Source organism: Salvelinus sp. IW2-2015, linkage group LG19, assembly GCF_002910315.2.
Source record: "Salvelinus sp. IW2-2015 linkage group LG19, ASM291031v2, whole genome shotgun sequence".
Lineage (NCBI taxonomy): Eukaryota > Metazoa > Chordata > Actinopteri > Salmoniformes > Salmonidae > Salvelinus > Salvelinus sp. IW2-2015.
In genome coordinates, this window is record NC_036859.1 from 10,574,432 (window position 1) to 10,590,055 (window position 15,624).

The 15,624-nt window shown below is 43.2% G+C and overlaps 1 protein-coding gene across 3 annotated transcripts; it reads right to left on the reverse strand.

The window, feature by feature from the left end:
* Positions 1–451: 451 nt before the first annotated feature.
* On the reverse strand, positions 452–15,507 carry LOC111979582 (vasculin-like protein 1). Of its 3 annotated transcripts, none has more exons than XM_024010176.2 (11): positions 15,311–15,507; positions 12,262–13,717; positions 12,064–12,178; positions 10,672–10,801; positions 10,187–10,530; positions 5,796–5,871; positions 5,307–5,665; positions 2,178–2,336; positions 1,835–1,974; positions 1,563–1,665; positions 452–992 (listed from the first exon to the last, which is right to left on the reverse strand). In XM_024010176.2, the coding sequence occupies exons 3-11, from the start codon at positions 12,121–12,123 to the stop codon at positions 819–821; spliced, it is 1,545 nt and encodes a 514-aa protein (XP_023865944.2). In that variant the 5' UTR covers positions 12,124–12,178; positions 12,262–13,717; positions 15,311–15,507; the 3' UTR covers positions 452–818. The 3 variants fall into 3 exon arrangements, with proteins under 3 accessions (XP_023865944.2, XP_070304904.1, XP_070304905.1); XM_070448803.1 differs by having other exon boundaries at positions 2,178–2,339; XM_070448804.1 differs by lacking the exon at positions 15,311–15,507 and adding an exon at positions 15,127–15,197 and having other exon boundaries at positions 2,178–2,339.
* Between the last annotated feature and the right edge of the window lie 117 nt (positions 15,508–15,624).

The following is a 15,624-nucleotide window of genomic DNA, read 5'->3' on the forward strand; positions in this document are numbered from 1 at the left end:
CACTTTGCTGAGAGGGAACAGAGGAACAAACCGTGTGGGAAAATTCAGTGTTACAGTGTGATTTGACATTTAAAAGGCAACGTTCTCTAGTTAGCAGACTGCATTCACGGTAAACGCTGAATGACAGCTCAATCAGAAACGACCTTTACATTTCTAGTGTGCGATAGTGAATAGAGCACTTCACCTGTTTCAGTGGTAATCGCAGTCTGCACGGTTTGTTCCATTTTTCATATTTGATTTATGGGACAGGTGAGAAACTGGGAAAGATAGGAGTGTCACAGGCATTGGGTCAGATTTGAACCCTGGAAGGTTTGTGTACTGTCAGCAGCATGGTTAACACTGTATTGAAGAAAGGGTTAGTATATCAATGGGTGACTGAATCCATGTGATGCGATTGACCATTAACACAATCCAACAACTTGTTCATAGAAACAACAATCAGAACACATAACACCAAGCAAGGCCGGATTTGTATTGAAACATCTCACCATGTCAGGAACCAATTTTATTAATATCATTAATGTCGTCAGTGTCACTGAGATGAGTTAGTCTGTTTAAAGCAGAATCGGATGTGCATTGCCCTTTTCTTGACGAACACTCAGTTCCACAAAGCGAGGAGGAAGGGAAGGGGGGAGGAGGTGCAGTGAAGGAGGCAACGCAGGGAAAAAGACCTCCGCATGGGGAAGCTGAAACTTCCCGCTCCACTAGGATGTGATTGGTTTTAGCTTGTGCAAGATCAAGACGAAACAGGTGTTCTGAAAACGAAGACAAGAGGGGTGTGTGTGTGTGTGTCGGGTTTGTTTCGTAAAGCCACTTCGTCAGGTTTTGATGCAGTCGCCGACGTCATCGTCGTCCGAGGTCTGGCTGCTGCTGCTGGTTTCAGACTCTGAGCCCTCGTCATCTTCTAGGTGGGCCTCAGCCACACACCTCCAGGGGGTGAAGTGGAGGGTGACGCCTCGTGCCCCCCGGGGGAGGACCCCGTTTCTCTTCAGCTGGGAAGAACAAGAACCACCTGAGTCAAAACAAGAACCTAGACACTAACCTGGTTCTCATGCTATGTGCTTTAGACAACTCTTCCATACGGCATGGGAGTGTTGGCTACAACACATACACAGGAGCCTTTTTTACACCTTGCGCTAACATGTGGCTTTCACTATCTGATCAAGTTCTGTTACTTTTACACATGGTTTTAAAATGTGTCTTATCGGTCCACTGTGACCAGATTTCCTGGTCACTCCATGTATAAAGGTATTTGAGAGATTGTTTCAAAATAATATTTTATATATCATAAAATTAGACAATTATTTATGCCTTGAGTCTGTCTTGTCAATCATTTTACTGGGCGCTATAATGATGATTCAAATGGTTTCACCATCCAGATCTTTTTACACTTGTAAGATATCCAGATACATTCCGTGCCTGACTACCTCCGGAGGGTTACCTAAACACCCCGTTTTTATTCTGTACAACCACATGCCACTTCCTATGAAGTTTATTACAGTCTGTCATTGAAGATGCACATAACATATTGATGATATTGTAAGACTGCCACAAACTCGTACCTGTTCTGTTTTAGTCTGGAACTCTCTGAGCTCTTCCTGAGTCAGGGGCAGGAAGCTGTCATCGTTTTCTGGGTATTCCTGCCAGCCCATGGCCTTCAGTAACCTGCAACGAAACAGTGAACACTGCTTAGTAGACTGATGGTGTGTATGTGTGTGTGTGTGTGTGTGTGTGTGTGTGTGTGTGTGTGTGTGTGTGTGTGTGTGTGTGTGTGTGTGTGTGTGTGTGTGTGTGTGTGTGTGTGTGTGTGTGTGTGTGTGTGTGTCAGTCCTACCTGTGTTCTGCCTCTAGGGAGCTAGACAGGTGATCGGTGTCTGAATTGCTGAGAGAGAGGGAGTGAGACAGGCCATTCTCATGGCAGACTCCCTGGCTGTAGGCTTTGGGCTCTGGGGTGCTGCTCTCGCCCTGAGGAGTCTTTCACACATAAGAAAAGACACCTTAATAAAAACAGGTCACTTCTGCTTACATATGAACTGAACCATGTAATGTTCCGAGCCTCTGGTTCATTTTCCTCAGTCAGCCTGTGAATGTACCTTCACTTGGTTTAAATGTAAGATTTTTAAAGTTTTGGAGAGCCTTTCTGTCCCACTTTGATGTTTTTTAGAGGGGTTATGTACCTGTCCAGGAGTTGCAGGGCTGCTGCTGGAGGTCAGGTCTCCGGTGCACTCGTCCTTCAGCGTCCGCAGGAAGTCACTCTTCCGGTCTGGTCCGCGCCGCATCAGCTTTAGCCGCGACGATGGGCCAATGTCCATGGGAGGAGTTGTACTGTAGGGATGCTGCTAGACGACACAGATGTGGAGAGAGAAGAGAATGCTTAGCCCTGGCTTCTAACAGTTATGTGAACTTTTTCTCCCTTTCAGTCTCCAGGACTGGATTTGTATAGCCTGCTACAGTGTATTCGGAAAGTATTCAGACCCCAGAACAATCCATAGTGTATTTTTGATACTGTCGCAAAGCTAACTAAAAAGCAGCATTCCCCAAGAGAGGATGGCTTTCACTTCAGCAGTGATAAATTCTTTAACTTCTTTGACGAAAAGATCTAGATCACTAGAAAGCAAATTACTCTTCTCCTCTTTAAATCTGCGTATTTCTCCATAGCTCAGTTGTCCTGAATTTGCACAACACTGCCAGGACCTAGGATTAAGGGAGACACTCAAGTGTTTTAATCCTATATCTCGACAAATTCATGAAAATAGTCATGGCCTCTAAATCTTCAAGTTGCATACTGGACCCTATTCCAACTAAACTACTGAAAGAGCTGCTTCCTGTGCTTGGCCCTGCTATGTCGAACATAATAAACGGCTCCCTATCCACCAGATGTGGGGGGTATCGTCGGACGGGGCCACAGTGTCTCCCAACCCCTCCTGTCTCAGCCTCCAGTATTTATGCTGCAGTAGTTTATGTGTCGGGGGGCTAGGGTCAGTCTGTTATATCTGGAGTATTTCTCCTGTCTTATCCAGTGTCCTGTGTGAATTTAAGTATGCTTCCTCTAATTATTTTCTCTTTCCCTCTCCCTCCCGGAGGACCTGAGCACTGGGACCTTGTCTCATGACTACCTGGCTGTCCCCAGTCCACCTGGTCATGCTGCTGCTCCAGTCTCAACTGTTCTGCCTGCGGCTATGGAACCCTGACCTGTTCACCAGACGTGCTACCTTGTACCGGACCTGCTGTTTTCGACTACCTCTCTCCACCGCACCAACTGTCTCTAACTCTGAATGCTCGGCTATGAAAAGCCAACTGACATTTACTCCTGAGGTGCTGACCTGTTGCACCCTCTACAACCACTGTGATTATTATTATTATTATTTGACCCTGCTGGTCATCTATGAACGTTTGAACATCTTGGCCATGTACTGTTATAATCTCAAACCGGCACAGCCAGGAGAGGACTGGCCACCCCTCAGAGCCTGGTTCCTCGCTAGGTTTCTTTCCAGGTTACTGCCTTTCTAGCCACAGTGCATCTACATCTGCATTACTTGCTGTTTGGGGTTTTAGGCTGGGTTTCTGTATAGCACTTTGTGACATCAGCTGATGTAATAAGGGATTTATAAATACATTTGATTGATTGATTCACTTGTCCCACATTTTGTTACGTTACAGCCTTATTCTAAAATGGAATAAATAAAAAATGTCCTCTAAGCAATATACACACAATACCCCATAATGACAAAGAGAAAACATGTTTATAGAAATGTTTGCAAATTTCATAAAAATAAAAAACAAATACCTTACTAAAATAAATATTCAGACCCTTTGCTATGAGACTCGAAATTGAGCTCAGGTGCATCCTGTTTCCATTGATCATCCTTGAGATGTTTCTACAACTTGGAGTCCACCTGTGGTACATTCAATTGATTGGACATGATTTGGAAAGGCACGCACCTGTCTAGATAAGAGCCCACAGTTGACAGTGCATGTCAGAGCAAAAACCAAGCCATGAGATCGAAGGAATTGTCAATAGAGCTCCGAGACAGGATTGTGTTGGCGCACAGATCTGGGGAAGGGTACCATAACATTTCTGCAGCATTGAAGGTCCCCAAGAACACAGTGGTCTCCATCATTCTTAAATGGAAGAAGTTTGGATACACCAAGACTCTTCCTAGAGCTGGCTGCCCGGCCAAACTGAGCAATCAGGGCCTTGGTCAGGGAGGTGACCAAGAACCCGATGGTCACTCTGACAAAGCTCCAGAGTTCCTCTGTGGAGATGGGAGAAACTTCCAGAAGGACAACCATCTCTGCAGCACTCCAATCAGGCCTTTATGGTAGAGTGGCCTGACGGACGCCACACCTCAGTAAAAGGCACATTACAGCCCGCTTGGAATTTGCCAAAAGGACTCTCAGAACACGTGGAACAAGATTCTCTGGTCTGATGAAACCAAGACTGAACTCTTTGGCCTGGATGCCAAGCGTCACTTATGGAGGAAACCTGCGGTGAAGCATGGTGGCAGCATCATGCTTTGGGGGATGGTTTTCAGCGGCAGGGACAGGGAGACTAGTCAGGATCGAGGGAAAGATGAACGGAGAGATCCTTGTTGAAAACCTGCTCCAGAGCGCTCAGGATCTCAGACTGGAGTGAAGGTTCGCCTTCCAACAGGACAACGACCCTAAGCACACCGCCAAAACAACGCAGGAGTGGTTTCGGGACAAGTCTCTGAATGTTCTTGATTGGCCCAGCCAGAGCCAGGACTTGAACCCGATCAAACATCTCTGGAGAGACCTGAAAATAGCTGTGCAACGACGCTCCCCATCCAACCTGACAGAGCTTGAGAGGATCTGCAGAGAAGAATGGGAGAAACCACCCAACTACAGGTAATCGCTGCCAAAGGTGCTTCAACAAAGTACTGAGTAAAGTTTTTGAATACGTATGTAAATTCATATTTACTTAATTTATTTTTAATACACTTGCAAAAAATTCTTGAAACATGTTTTTTATTTGTCATTATGGGGTATTGTGTGTAGATTGATGAGGGGAAAAAACAATTTACTACATTTTAGAATAAGGCTGTAACGTAACAAAATGTCAAGGAGTCTGAATACTTTCTAAATGCACTGTACATATAAAGTGGGTGATCAATTAGCTTAATTTCTCAGATCAAATAAAATGTCAACAAAATAATGTTACAGGAATGCTAATTTAATCCATTTCAGAATAAGGCTGTAAAGTAAAACAAATAGTGGAAAAAGTACATTCCGAATGCACTCTGAACCCTTTCACGCGTGTTAGGTGTCTGCAGAGCTGCCCTCACCTCTTTGGGGGTGTTGTGGCTTTGTAGCTGGGTGGCAGAGGCATAGGGTTTGGCTGCAGACACAGGACTGGTGAAGACAGAGTCTCGTCCTGACAAGTGGAGGCCAGGCTTGATGGAGTCTCTCCCACCTGGCTTCCACTGGTGGGGCTTGGTGGTCACCAGGGCAGGCTTGGGCACCAGGTTCTTGTAGACAGAGTGGGTGGAACTGGCAATGGTGGGCAGGGCTTTGCTGCTGTTGATGGGTGGGGCTCCGGAGCTGGCAAAGCTGGCAGAGAACGCAGTGCATCCTGGGTCCTCTTTGGAAACCTTCTTGATCACCAGCATCTTAGACACCATCTGCTTGCCACTAGGAGGGTTCTCTGGAGATAAGGGAACCAACAACTTGTTAGACAGTAACGACATGGAGACAAGGGAGTGGTCTGAACTTTGAAGATGTTACTGATGTCAGCTTTCTGACATCAGTGTCGAAATCAATCAATTAGTGATTACCCCATACTCCAGCGTGAGGAGCCACTGGCCTCGTCTGGTTCCCAGACTTTCCAGTTGTTTCAGGGTTAAGGGAGGGCTGGGAGAAAAAACATGAACATTATTTGTTATTATTCATTATATTGAAGTTTGTAGATACTGTATATTTGCCATGATGTTTTATGTTTACCTGTACCAATCCAGACATTTCCCCACTAGGTCTCAATGTCACTATGCCTATTGACCCCTTTTTTAACTAACTCTATGCACACACTGGACTCCACCCACCCACCCACTCACACCAACACATACACTCACCACATATACAGTGCCTTCAGAAAGTATTCATACCCCTTGACTTATTCTAAAATGCTTTGTTTTACAGACAGAATTCAAAAATGATTAATAATCTTTGCACACCTGGATTGTACAATATTTTCACATTATTATTTTTTTATTATTCAAGCTCTGTCAAGTTGGTTGTTGATCATTGCTAGGCAGCCATTTTCAAGTCTTGCCATAGATTTTCAAGCCGATTAAATTACAAACTGTAACTAGGCAACTCAAGAACATTTAATGTCGTCTTGCTAAGCAACTCTAGTGTATATTGGCCTTGTGTTTAAGGTTATTGTTCTGCTGAAATATGTATTATATATGTATTTGGAAAGCAGACTGAACCAGGTTTTCCTCTAGGATTTTGCCTGTGCTTAGCTCTATTTCTTACCGATGACAAGCATACCCATAACATGATGCAGCCACCACCATGCTTGAAAATATTAAGTGATGTGTTGGATTTGTCCCAAACATAAACACTTTATATTCAGGACATGAATTTAATTTCTTTGCCACATTTTTACTTTAGTGCCTTGTTGCAAACAGGATGCATGTTTTGGAATATTTGTATTTTGTACAAGCTCCCTTTTCCCAAGTGGCGCAGCGGTCTAAGGCACTGCATCTCAGTGCAAGAGGCGTCACTACAGTCCCTGGTTCGTATCCAGGCTGTATCACATCCAGCCGTGATTGGGAGTTCCATTGGGCGGTGCACAACTGGTCCAGCTTCGTCTGGGTTTGACCGTCATTGTTAATAAGAATTTGTTCTTAACTGACTTGCCTAGTTAAAGGAAGATTATACACATTCACTGTCATTTAGGTTAGTATTGTGGAGTAAGTACAATGTTGTTGATCCTTCCTTCAGTTGTCTTCTATTATAGCCATTAAACTCTAACTGTTTTAAAGTTACCATTGACCTTTTATGAGTTAGGACACCTGTATCTTTGTAGTGACTGGGTGTATTAATACACCATCCAAAGTGTAATTACTAACTTCACCATACTCAAAGGGATATTCAATGTCTTCTTTTACCCATCTACCAATAGGTGCCCATCTTTGCGAAACATTGGAAAACCTCCCTGGTTTTTGTGGTTGAAATTCACTGCTCGATTGAGGGACCTTACAGATAATTGTATGTGTGGGGTACAGAGAAGAGGTAGTCATTCAAAAAATCATGTTAAACACTATTATTGTACACAGAGTGAGTCCAGGCAACTTATTATGTGACTTGTTAAGCACATATTTACTCCTGAACTTATTTAGGCTTGCCATGACAAATCGGTTGAATACTTAGTGCATCAAGAAATGTCAGATTTTCATTTTTTATTAATTTCTAAGAACGTCTAAAAACAGAATTGCACTTTGACATTATAGAGTTATTGTGTGTAGGCCAGTGACACAAAATCTCAATTGAATATATTTTAAAATCAGGCTGTAACGTAACAAAATGTGGGAAAAGTTAAGGGGTGTGAATACTTTCTGAAGACACTGTATGCTGCAGCTACAGTGCATTTGGAAAGTAATCAGACCCCTTGACTTTTTCCACATTTTGTTACGTTACAGCTTTATCAAATTGGATTAAATAAATAAAAATCCTCATCAATCTACACACAACAACCCATAACGACTAAGAGAAAACAGGTTTGTAGAAATGTTTGCAAATGTATAAAAATAAAAAATATATGGAAAAGGTCAAGGGGTCTGAATACACTGTACTGCTCCACATACACTTCTGCTACAGCTCAGTCTATGATCTATCCTGTTGCCTAGTCACTTTACCCCTACCTATATGTACATAGCTACCTCAATTACCTCGTACCCCTGCACATCTACTTGCCGCACTGGTAGCCTATTTGCGGGAGCATTTTCAAAGCGAGATTCTCCCGTGAGTGTAATTGACTCCAGTGAGTTAAATTTGCTGCAATGAGTGTAATTTGCTCAATATTATGAGTTGAGAAATAAAGTTGACATAATTAGAAAGAAGATATTCTTCTCTTTCATCCTGTAGGTATGTAATTCCATATTAATTTATTCTGTTGTTTCTAGCGAAATTCATAAAAACATTGAAAATAAATAAATAAATATATATTAAAATGTATATATACAGTACTATTCAAAGGTTTTGACACACCTACTCATTCCAGGGATTTTCTTTATTTTTACCATTTTCTACATTGAAAAAGAATAGTGAAGACATCTAAACTATGAAATAATACATATGGAATCATGTAGTAACCAAAAAAGTGCTGAACAAATCAAAATATATTTTATATTTGAGATTCTTCAAAGTAGCCACCCTTTTGCCCTGATGACAGCTTTGCACACTCTTGGTATTCTCTCAACCAGCTTCATGAGGTAGTCACCTGGAATGCATTTCAATTAACAGGTGTGCCTTGTTAAAAGTTAATTTGTGGAAAATATTTGCTTCTTAATGTGTTTGAGGCAATCACTTGTGTTGTGACAAGTTAGGGGTGATATACAGAAGATAGCTACATTTGGTAAAAGACCAAGTCCATATTGTGGCAAGAACAGCTCAAATAAGCAAAGAGAAACGACAGTCCATCATTACTTTAAGAAATGAAGGTCAGTGAATCTGGAAAATGTCAAGAACTTTTAAAGTTTCTTCAAGTGCAGTCGCAAAAACCATCAAGCACTATGATGAAACTGGCTCTCATGAGGACCGCCACAGGAAAGGAAGACCCAGAGTTACCTCTGCTGCAGAGGATAAGTTCATTAGAGTTTCCAGCCTGAGAAATCGGCAAATAACTGCACCTCAGATTGCAGCGCAAATAAATACTTTAAGTAACAGACATTTCACATAACTGTTCAGAGCAGACTGCGTGAATCAGCCATTCATGGACGAATTGCGGCAAAGAAACCACTACTAAAGGACACCAATAAGAAAAAGAGACTTGCTTGGGCCAAGAAACATGAGCCATGGACAGTAGACCGGTGGAAATCTGTCCTTTGGTCTGAGTCCAAATTTGAGATTTTTGGTTCCAACCACCGATTATTTGTGAGACACAGAGTAGGTGAATGGATCATCTCTGTATGTGTGGTTCACACCGTGAAGCCTGGAGGATGAGGTGTGATGATGTCGGGGTGCTTTGCTGGTGACACTGTGTGATTTATTTAGAATTCAAGGCACACTTAACCAGCATGGCTACCACAGCAGCGATACGCCATCTCATCTGGTTTGCGCTTAGTGGGACTATCATTTGTTTTTCAACAGGACAATGACCCAACACACCTCCAGGCTGTGCAAGGGCTATTTGACCAAGAAGGAGAGTGATGGAGTGCTGCATCAGATGACCTGGCCTCTACAATTAGCCAACCTCAACCCAATTGAAATGGTTTAGGATGAGTTAGACCGCAGAGTGAAGGAAAAGCAGCCAAGAAGTGCTTAGCATATGTGGGAACTCCTTCAAGACTGTTGGAAAAGCATTCTAGGTGAAGCTGGTTGAGAGAATGCCAAGAGTGTGCAAAGCTGTCATCAAGGTAAAGTGCGGCCACTTTGAAGAATCTCAAATACATTTTTATTTGTTTAACACTTTTTTGGTTACTACATGATTCCATATGTTTCATAGTTTTGATGTCTTCACTATTATTCTACAATGTAGAAAATTGTTTTTTTTAAATTGAATGAGTAGGTTTGTCCCAACTTTTGATTGGTACTGTATATATATTTTCGCAGTTGAACACCCCTGCCCTACACATTGCTTGTTTTGCACAACAAAAATATTTTTGAAACCACATAATGCAGAGCCATTTCTACTGTCCAAGTCTGCCATTGTTGATTCTGCTTGTGAGGAGATGACCATGCCTCTGAGTGACACTGATAGAAAGAGGGAGGGTGCAGCTTTCCCATTTGACAACATGGGAAGGCTCCATTATCATAATATGATTTTATTGTGAAAATATTGTGAAACACCATCATTCAACTATTACTGCAGATATTTTATGGACATTTTCTGAAATTACAAAGCAAAAATTCTAAATGTAGCTCCTGTAATGCCTTTGCTAACTTTGCTTTAAATGATACAAGAAGGTGTTCAGAGTGGTTTGAGAATGAGATTACTACTCACAAAGTCCTCTTCCACAAATTTCAGCTTGTCCTCCCCGCTGCGTTCCTCGTTGGGGAACTTGTCCTTGTAGGGGGTCCCGGGGACGCCCTTGCGGGGATGGAAGTTGCCGTTGCGCTGCCGGTGCCCCCCCTGCCTGTCCCTGTCCCCTCCTCCGGGCACGGTGCGTCTGGTGTGGCGCCCCTGGTGGTGGTGCACGTCCTGCACCCCCCTTGGTGCCCCGTGCCATGTGGGAGGAGCCTCCTTCCAGCAGGGAACCCCCGCCAGGCCACCATGCCCCCCCTTTGCCACCCCAGAGTCCACAGAGTCATGCCTTAGGAGGAGAGAAGGCTGCTGCCACCCATCACCTACAGACACAGACAGGAACATAGACAGGTTAATACTATGGAACACAAAACAAACACTGCACTTATAAGCGAGCTGTCAACATACTAGAGGTGAAAATACGTTTTTGGGAGCACACAGGGGGTTAGGATCATCAGGGTTACCTGCGGGGGCGTGCAGGGGCCCGTTGTTGAAGAAGCCATCGGAGGAGTTGTGTCGGCGGCGGCTCACGGCAGCACGGCTGTTCCGGTGGTGATGGGGGTTGCCATGCTTCTCGAGGCTGGCTGCAGGGGACTGGACACAAAACAAAGTCAGTGAAGTAAAATCCATCTGCTCCCAGATAATAACTCTAGTATCTCCACACACACACACACACACACACACACACACACACACACACACACACACACACACACACAGCCACCCACACACACACACACACACACACACCACACAACACACACACACACACACACACACACACAACACACACACACACACACACACACACACACACACACACACACACACTTTCAGGGGTGGAAACAGGAAGCCTTCTCCCACACCAAACTCTACACATCTTATCTGATTTCATTAGCAGAAGAATATCACACAGAAACATAATACATATATCTATGTAATATACAGTAACGTAGACCCCATTATTTATATTTCTACTTTGCACATTCTTCCACTGCAAATCTACCAATCCAGTGTTTTACTAGCTATATTGTATTTACCTCGCCACCATGGCCATTTTTTTTGCCTTTACCTCCCGCATCTCACCTCATTTGCTCACATTGTATATAGATTTATTTTTCTACTGTATTATTGACTGTATGTTTGTTTTACTCCATGTGTAACTCTGTGTTGTTGTATGTGTCGAACTGCTTTGCTTTATCTTGGTCAGGTCGCAATTGTAAATGAGAACTTGTTCTCAACTTGCCTACCTGGTTAAATAAAGGTAAAATAAAATAAATAAGCAGCTTAGGTTTGGTGTTTATGTAATAACTTGGTGTAGTCCATTAGTCACCACTATCAGATTGATCTTACTGGACTGCCACTGACCAAGGTTGAGGTCTGTGTCCAAACCACAGACAAGTAATTCGGCTGGTACACCCTGAAAGTCACCTGGTATAGGCTACACCCTATCTACTCCAAGCTCTTGCTTAGAGTACAAAAACACTGATCTCATTCAGCTACAGAGCTGAATCTCAACCCTGTCTAGTAGCTCGAACAGCAAGACAACACCACACCGAGCTCTCCTGCCTTTCACACTTCTGCACATTTATCTTTCCCTTTCTAGTGCTTTCACTTACCACACTAAGAAAACACATTTCTATCACAGAGCCTGGAAGATAGCCACTCGGTGAGGAACAAATATCTCTGGTACACAGTATTCACGGATTCAATGCCACTTACTTGCGTTTCTCCTGTCTGTTTCCCCTTAGTACACACAGTATCTTTCCTGAACCCTGTGCTGATGGCAGTCAGTCTGCCCCCGATCGGCCTTCCCCTGGCTGCACGCCCGCACGTACACACACACAGGAGCTCACCTTGGCAGGCTGGGGTGTGGAGAAGTTAAGCCAGGCAGGGACAAAGTCATGCTGCGCCATTTAGGTCCAGTGTCTCCAGTCAGTGGATCGAGGCATCAAACCTCATGGCAAAGATCTGACAGAGAAAAATGAATGAGAAATCTTGGACTTTGGGACAAAAGAAACAACACATTGTTGCATAAAACGTATAATTATTACCCCAGAGTTTTTGGCTCTGAAGTCCTCTCCTCCTCCCGGTCTCTCCCTCCTCTGTGGGCTTGTTCTCTCTGGCCCGCTCACAGACACACCACTGGTCTTAGACTCAGAGTGTGTGATGGAGAGCAGCACCCCACTGCTGAGCCCTCCTCCTCCAGGACAGAACAGCCCCTTTCCCCAGACCCTGTCGTCCAGGGTGAAGTGTTGGGAGACGGGTCACAGGGTTCTGAGATGATCTGGAATGGTGATCCAGAGGCCTGGTGTTGATTCAAGGGTTCGTTACCCTGGAGGGGATTTGATGGCTGTGGACTTCTCAAACTATTTTAACACGTGGTTTGAGCTGGGGAAGTTGTGTGTGAGTTTTTTGGGGAGCGCCGTTACCCCCACCCCCCCCCCCAATTCTTCCTGATCACTCTACTGAAGCAGGTAGGATTCTTTGTCAGGGGCAGAGACACAGAGTCAGCTTGATCTGTGCTGTGAAACTGAAGGTTCTGACTGGCGGGCTCAGTAGATTGGAAGGTGAATTGTCCAATGGGTGAGGCAGCTGCAGGTTGTCTGGTGAGATTTGACGCTCTGGGGTATTGATCCCGGTCAGTGTGAACAGGACAGTTCCACAATGACATCAGAAGAGGGGTGGAAGGAGGTTCTAGCTCTTATCCTGCAACTATGGGTGCCAGCTCTTAGACCAAGACGCACCTTTTACAGAGTCATTTTAAGCTCCACCCAAACACATGCAGAAAATAAATCGATTCAGAGAAAGTATTTTTATTCCAATGGTCACTGAAAACCACAGCTCACCTCATTAAACTGGTGAAAAGGCTGTCCAGGTTTGAAGGGAAAAAAGGTGTCTAGTATTAAAGTCACATGACAGTAAAGGCAGTAGAATCCACTGTTACATTTCTGACATCTTCAATCGAGGTCAGTGAAATTTTGATACTGCAGAACAATGCATTATAATGCTGTTTTTCAGTGCATGCTAAAGACAATGGTGCCTAAATGGCTGGTTAGGCCTGTTGCTTTCTTCATCCGTCTTATTATATCTGTATCTGTTAACTGCCGGTAGAATTATCCGTGGTTGTGCGGTTGCAGGAGGAGAGTGCAATAGTTCAGATTTCATAGATGAGTGAGCTTTTAGACGATATAACAGCAATCTCTTACAAGCACAGTGCCCTGTGTCACAACACACCTGGGACTCCTTTGTTGAAATATAAAAATACACTTTCCCATAAACGAGGGAACCTCAAATGCAAACACAAATGTCTTCCTTCAAAGCAAAAGAAAGCGTAGGAACATATGGAGAATGTCACAGATAATTTGTCAACGGAATAATTTTGTTGAAGATTCTGAGCTTTTCACAACACAAAAGACAGGTGCTATGCAGTTAATCCAAGTATTTTCAGTCCTCTTGTAGTGTTGCATTCACATGCACTTCTGCGAACCCAACTTCTGCAGACCCAACCTGCAAAAAGAAAACAGAAATAGCATTAGTTCAGAAACTGACAAATACTTTTGAATCTCAGGCACACTGACCGGTAAGGTTGTAATGCATATGGCCATCGCCTAAGCCTATAAGTTTCTGTGCGGGGAGTTTTGTTTAGAGCCCAGACGCTCGGTCTGAACATTAACATACATCGCTTGCGGTATGGTTTCGGAAGCATAAGGACCATATCATATCAGCTAGAAATACATTTTCTAAAAACAAAAAGGTTCAATTGATATACACCTTGATAGGGTTAGTGTTCCCACACTACCATATGTCCATGTTACAGCGCCAAACACCTGTGTGTAAGCATAACTCGGAAAAGTGTAGCTTCGTTGGATGGAGACACCCATAGCTGTATGGATCTGTGCAAACCTCCTACAGTAAGTGTATCTTTTCTTATTGAAGGATTCTTTCTCGCTGATGAAAGAGAAGGGCCAGATGTTTTGAAAGCCATATCGCAAGTGTTGATTATTGACGTTTCTAAATGTCAAAATAGGGTAGGGATTGTAGTTCATGAGGCAGTTGTTGGTGAAGCTAATGGCTGAGAGCTGTTGGGAGAAGGCAGAATTCTGCCTGGAGTTTGATAGCTAAGTTGGTATTGCATGTCAAATTTGATGAAACGTGCTCCCAGAACATCTTTGATAAACCCACAAATAGAAAGCAAACATGTTTCAATGGTGCTAAAAAAACACACAATCAAAGCCATGTTATACTCAGATTTCTCCCTTATAGAACTGCAAGCTTTGATCAAATATGTATACCAGTCTAAAAATACTCTAGACCTGAACACTCTCACTCAGCTCCTAATCTAAATAAGGCACAGCGAATGACTGTGTTCTAAACTGCTAGCTAAGTCCTGCGAACCACAGCATGTCACCATGAGTGACCGAGGCTGCAGTACTTCCTAAAGACAAATCAATAAACATCCTGTATAGCACGGTGATATGCTGCCCAATGGCTTCCATGGTGTATTGAGTGGACCAAGTTATTACTCTAATTGCAAAGTAAAATTGATTGAGAGTCATTGATGAAGCACTGCCAGTTGTGAAGGACACATTCAGTGATGCACCAATTCACAAACACTGGAGTGACTTTTGACTTGAAGCAATGGAGTGTCTTAACAGGTGTCTGTCTACAAGATCTAAATTCTTGACAGCAAGTTGACAACTGATTTGATTCGATTCAGAAAGCAAAAACGTTGATCACTGCTAAATAATTAGCTAGTTAGATCCCTTGAAACTTTTTGTAACGTTCACCAAGTTGTTAGCGAGCTACAGCAACGTTAGAAGCTAGCAAGTCAACTAGCTAGCTAAATATCTAATGTTAGCTAGCTACATTAGCTTGCACAACTACTACTCAGTCCCAAACTACTGTTAAAGACATACCATATAGTTATGCAACAGAGTAACTTAAATTGTTTATAATATTGCTGTCACATTTCTGCAAATCGAGGTAAACAGACCGTCGTTGGAACAAGACGGTTTCAAAATGGCTACCTTTAGCCCACACGGGGATTCGCATGTTAGCTAGTTAGCTTGTTATATTTGATATGATGATGCCAAAACCTACCTGCTATGTTAAGCAAGATGTTCTTCAATAAATATGATAACAAATATATTTAGACGTAATATTCCATCGATGATTAGCATTGAAATACTTTCTTCCTGCTATGTGCCTCTAGAAGAGGCGTTCTGGTGTTTGTTTGGGTTTTTGGAGCGCGTTCGCGCAGCTTACTGGGGGTACGTTCAAGTTCTTGAAAATAATATTGCAACACGGCGCGTTGCAGGGTGTGTTTCAAACTGAACAGGAGTGGGGAAAAAAGTTAAATAAATAAAAAATAGGATGCAGCTTAGAAACAAACTAGAGTAACATCGAAATTGTCC

Coding starts and splice junctions, on each gene's coding strand:
- LOC111979582 (XM_070448803.1), bottom strand. CDS start 12,123: ATGGCGCAGCATGACTTTGTCCCTGCCTGGCTTAACTTCTCCACACCC. Junction 10,531..10,671: donor GCCCCTGCACGCCCCCGCAG/GTAACCCTGATG, acceptor CTGTGTCTGTAG/GTGATGGGTGGCAGCAGCCT. Junction 993..1,562: donor TCCAGACTAAAACAGAACAG/GTACGAGTTTGT, acceptor TGTTCTTCCCAG/CTGAAGAGAAACGGGGTCCT.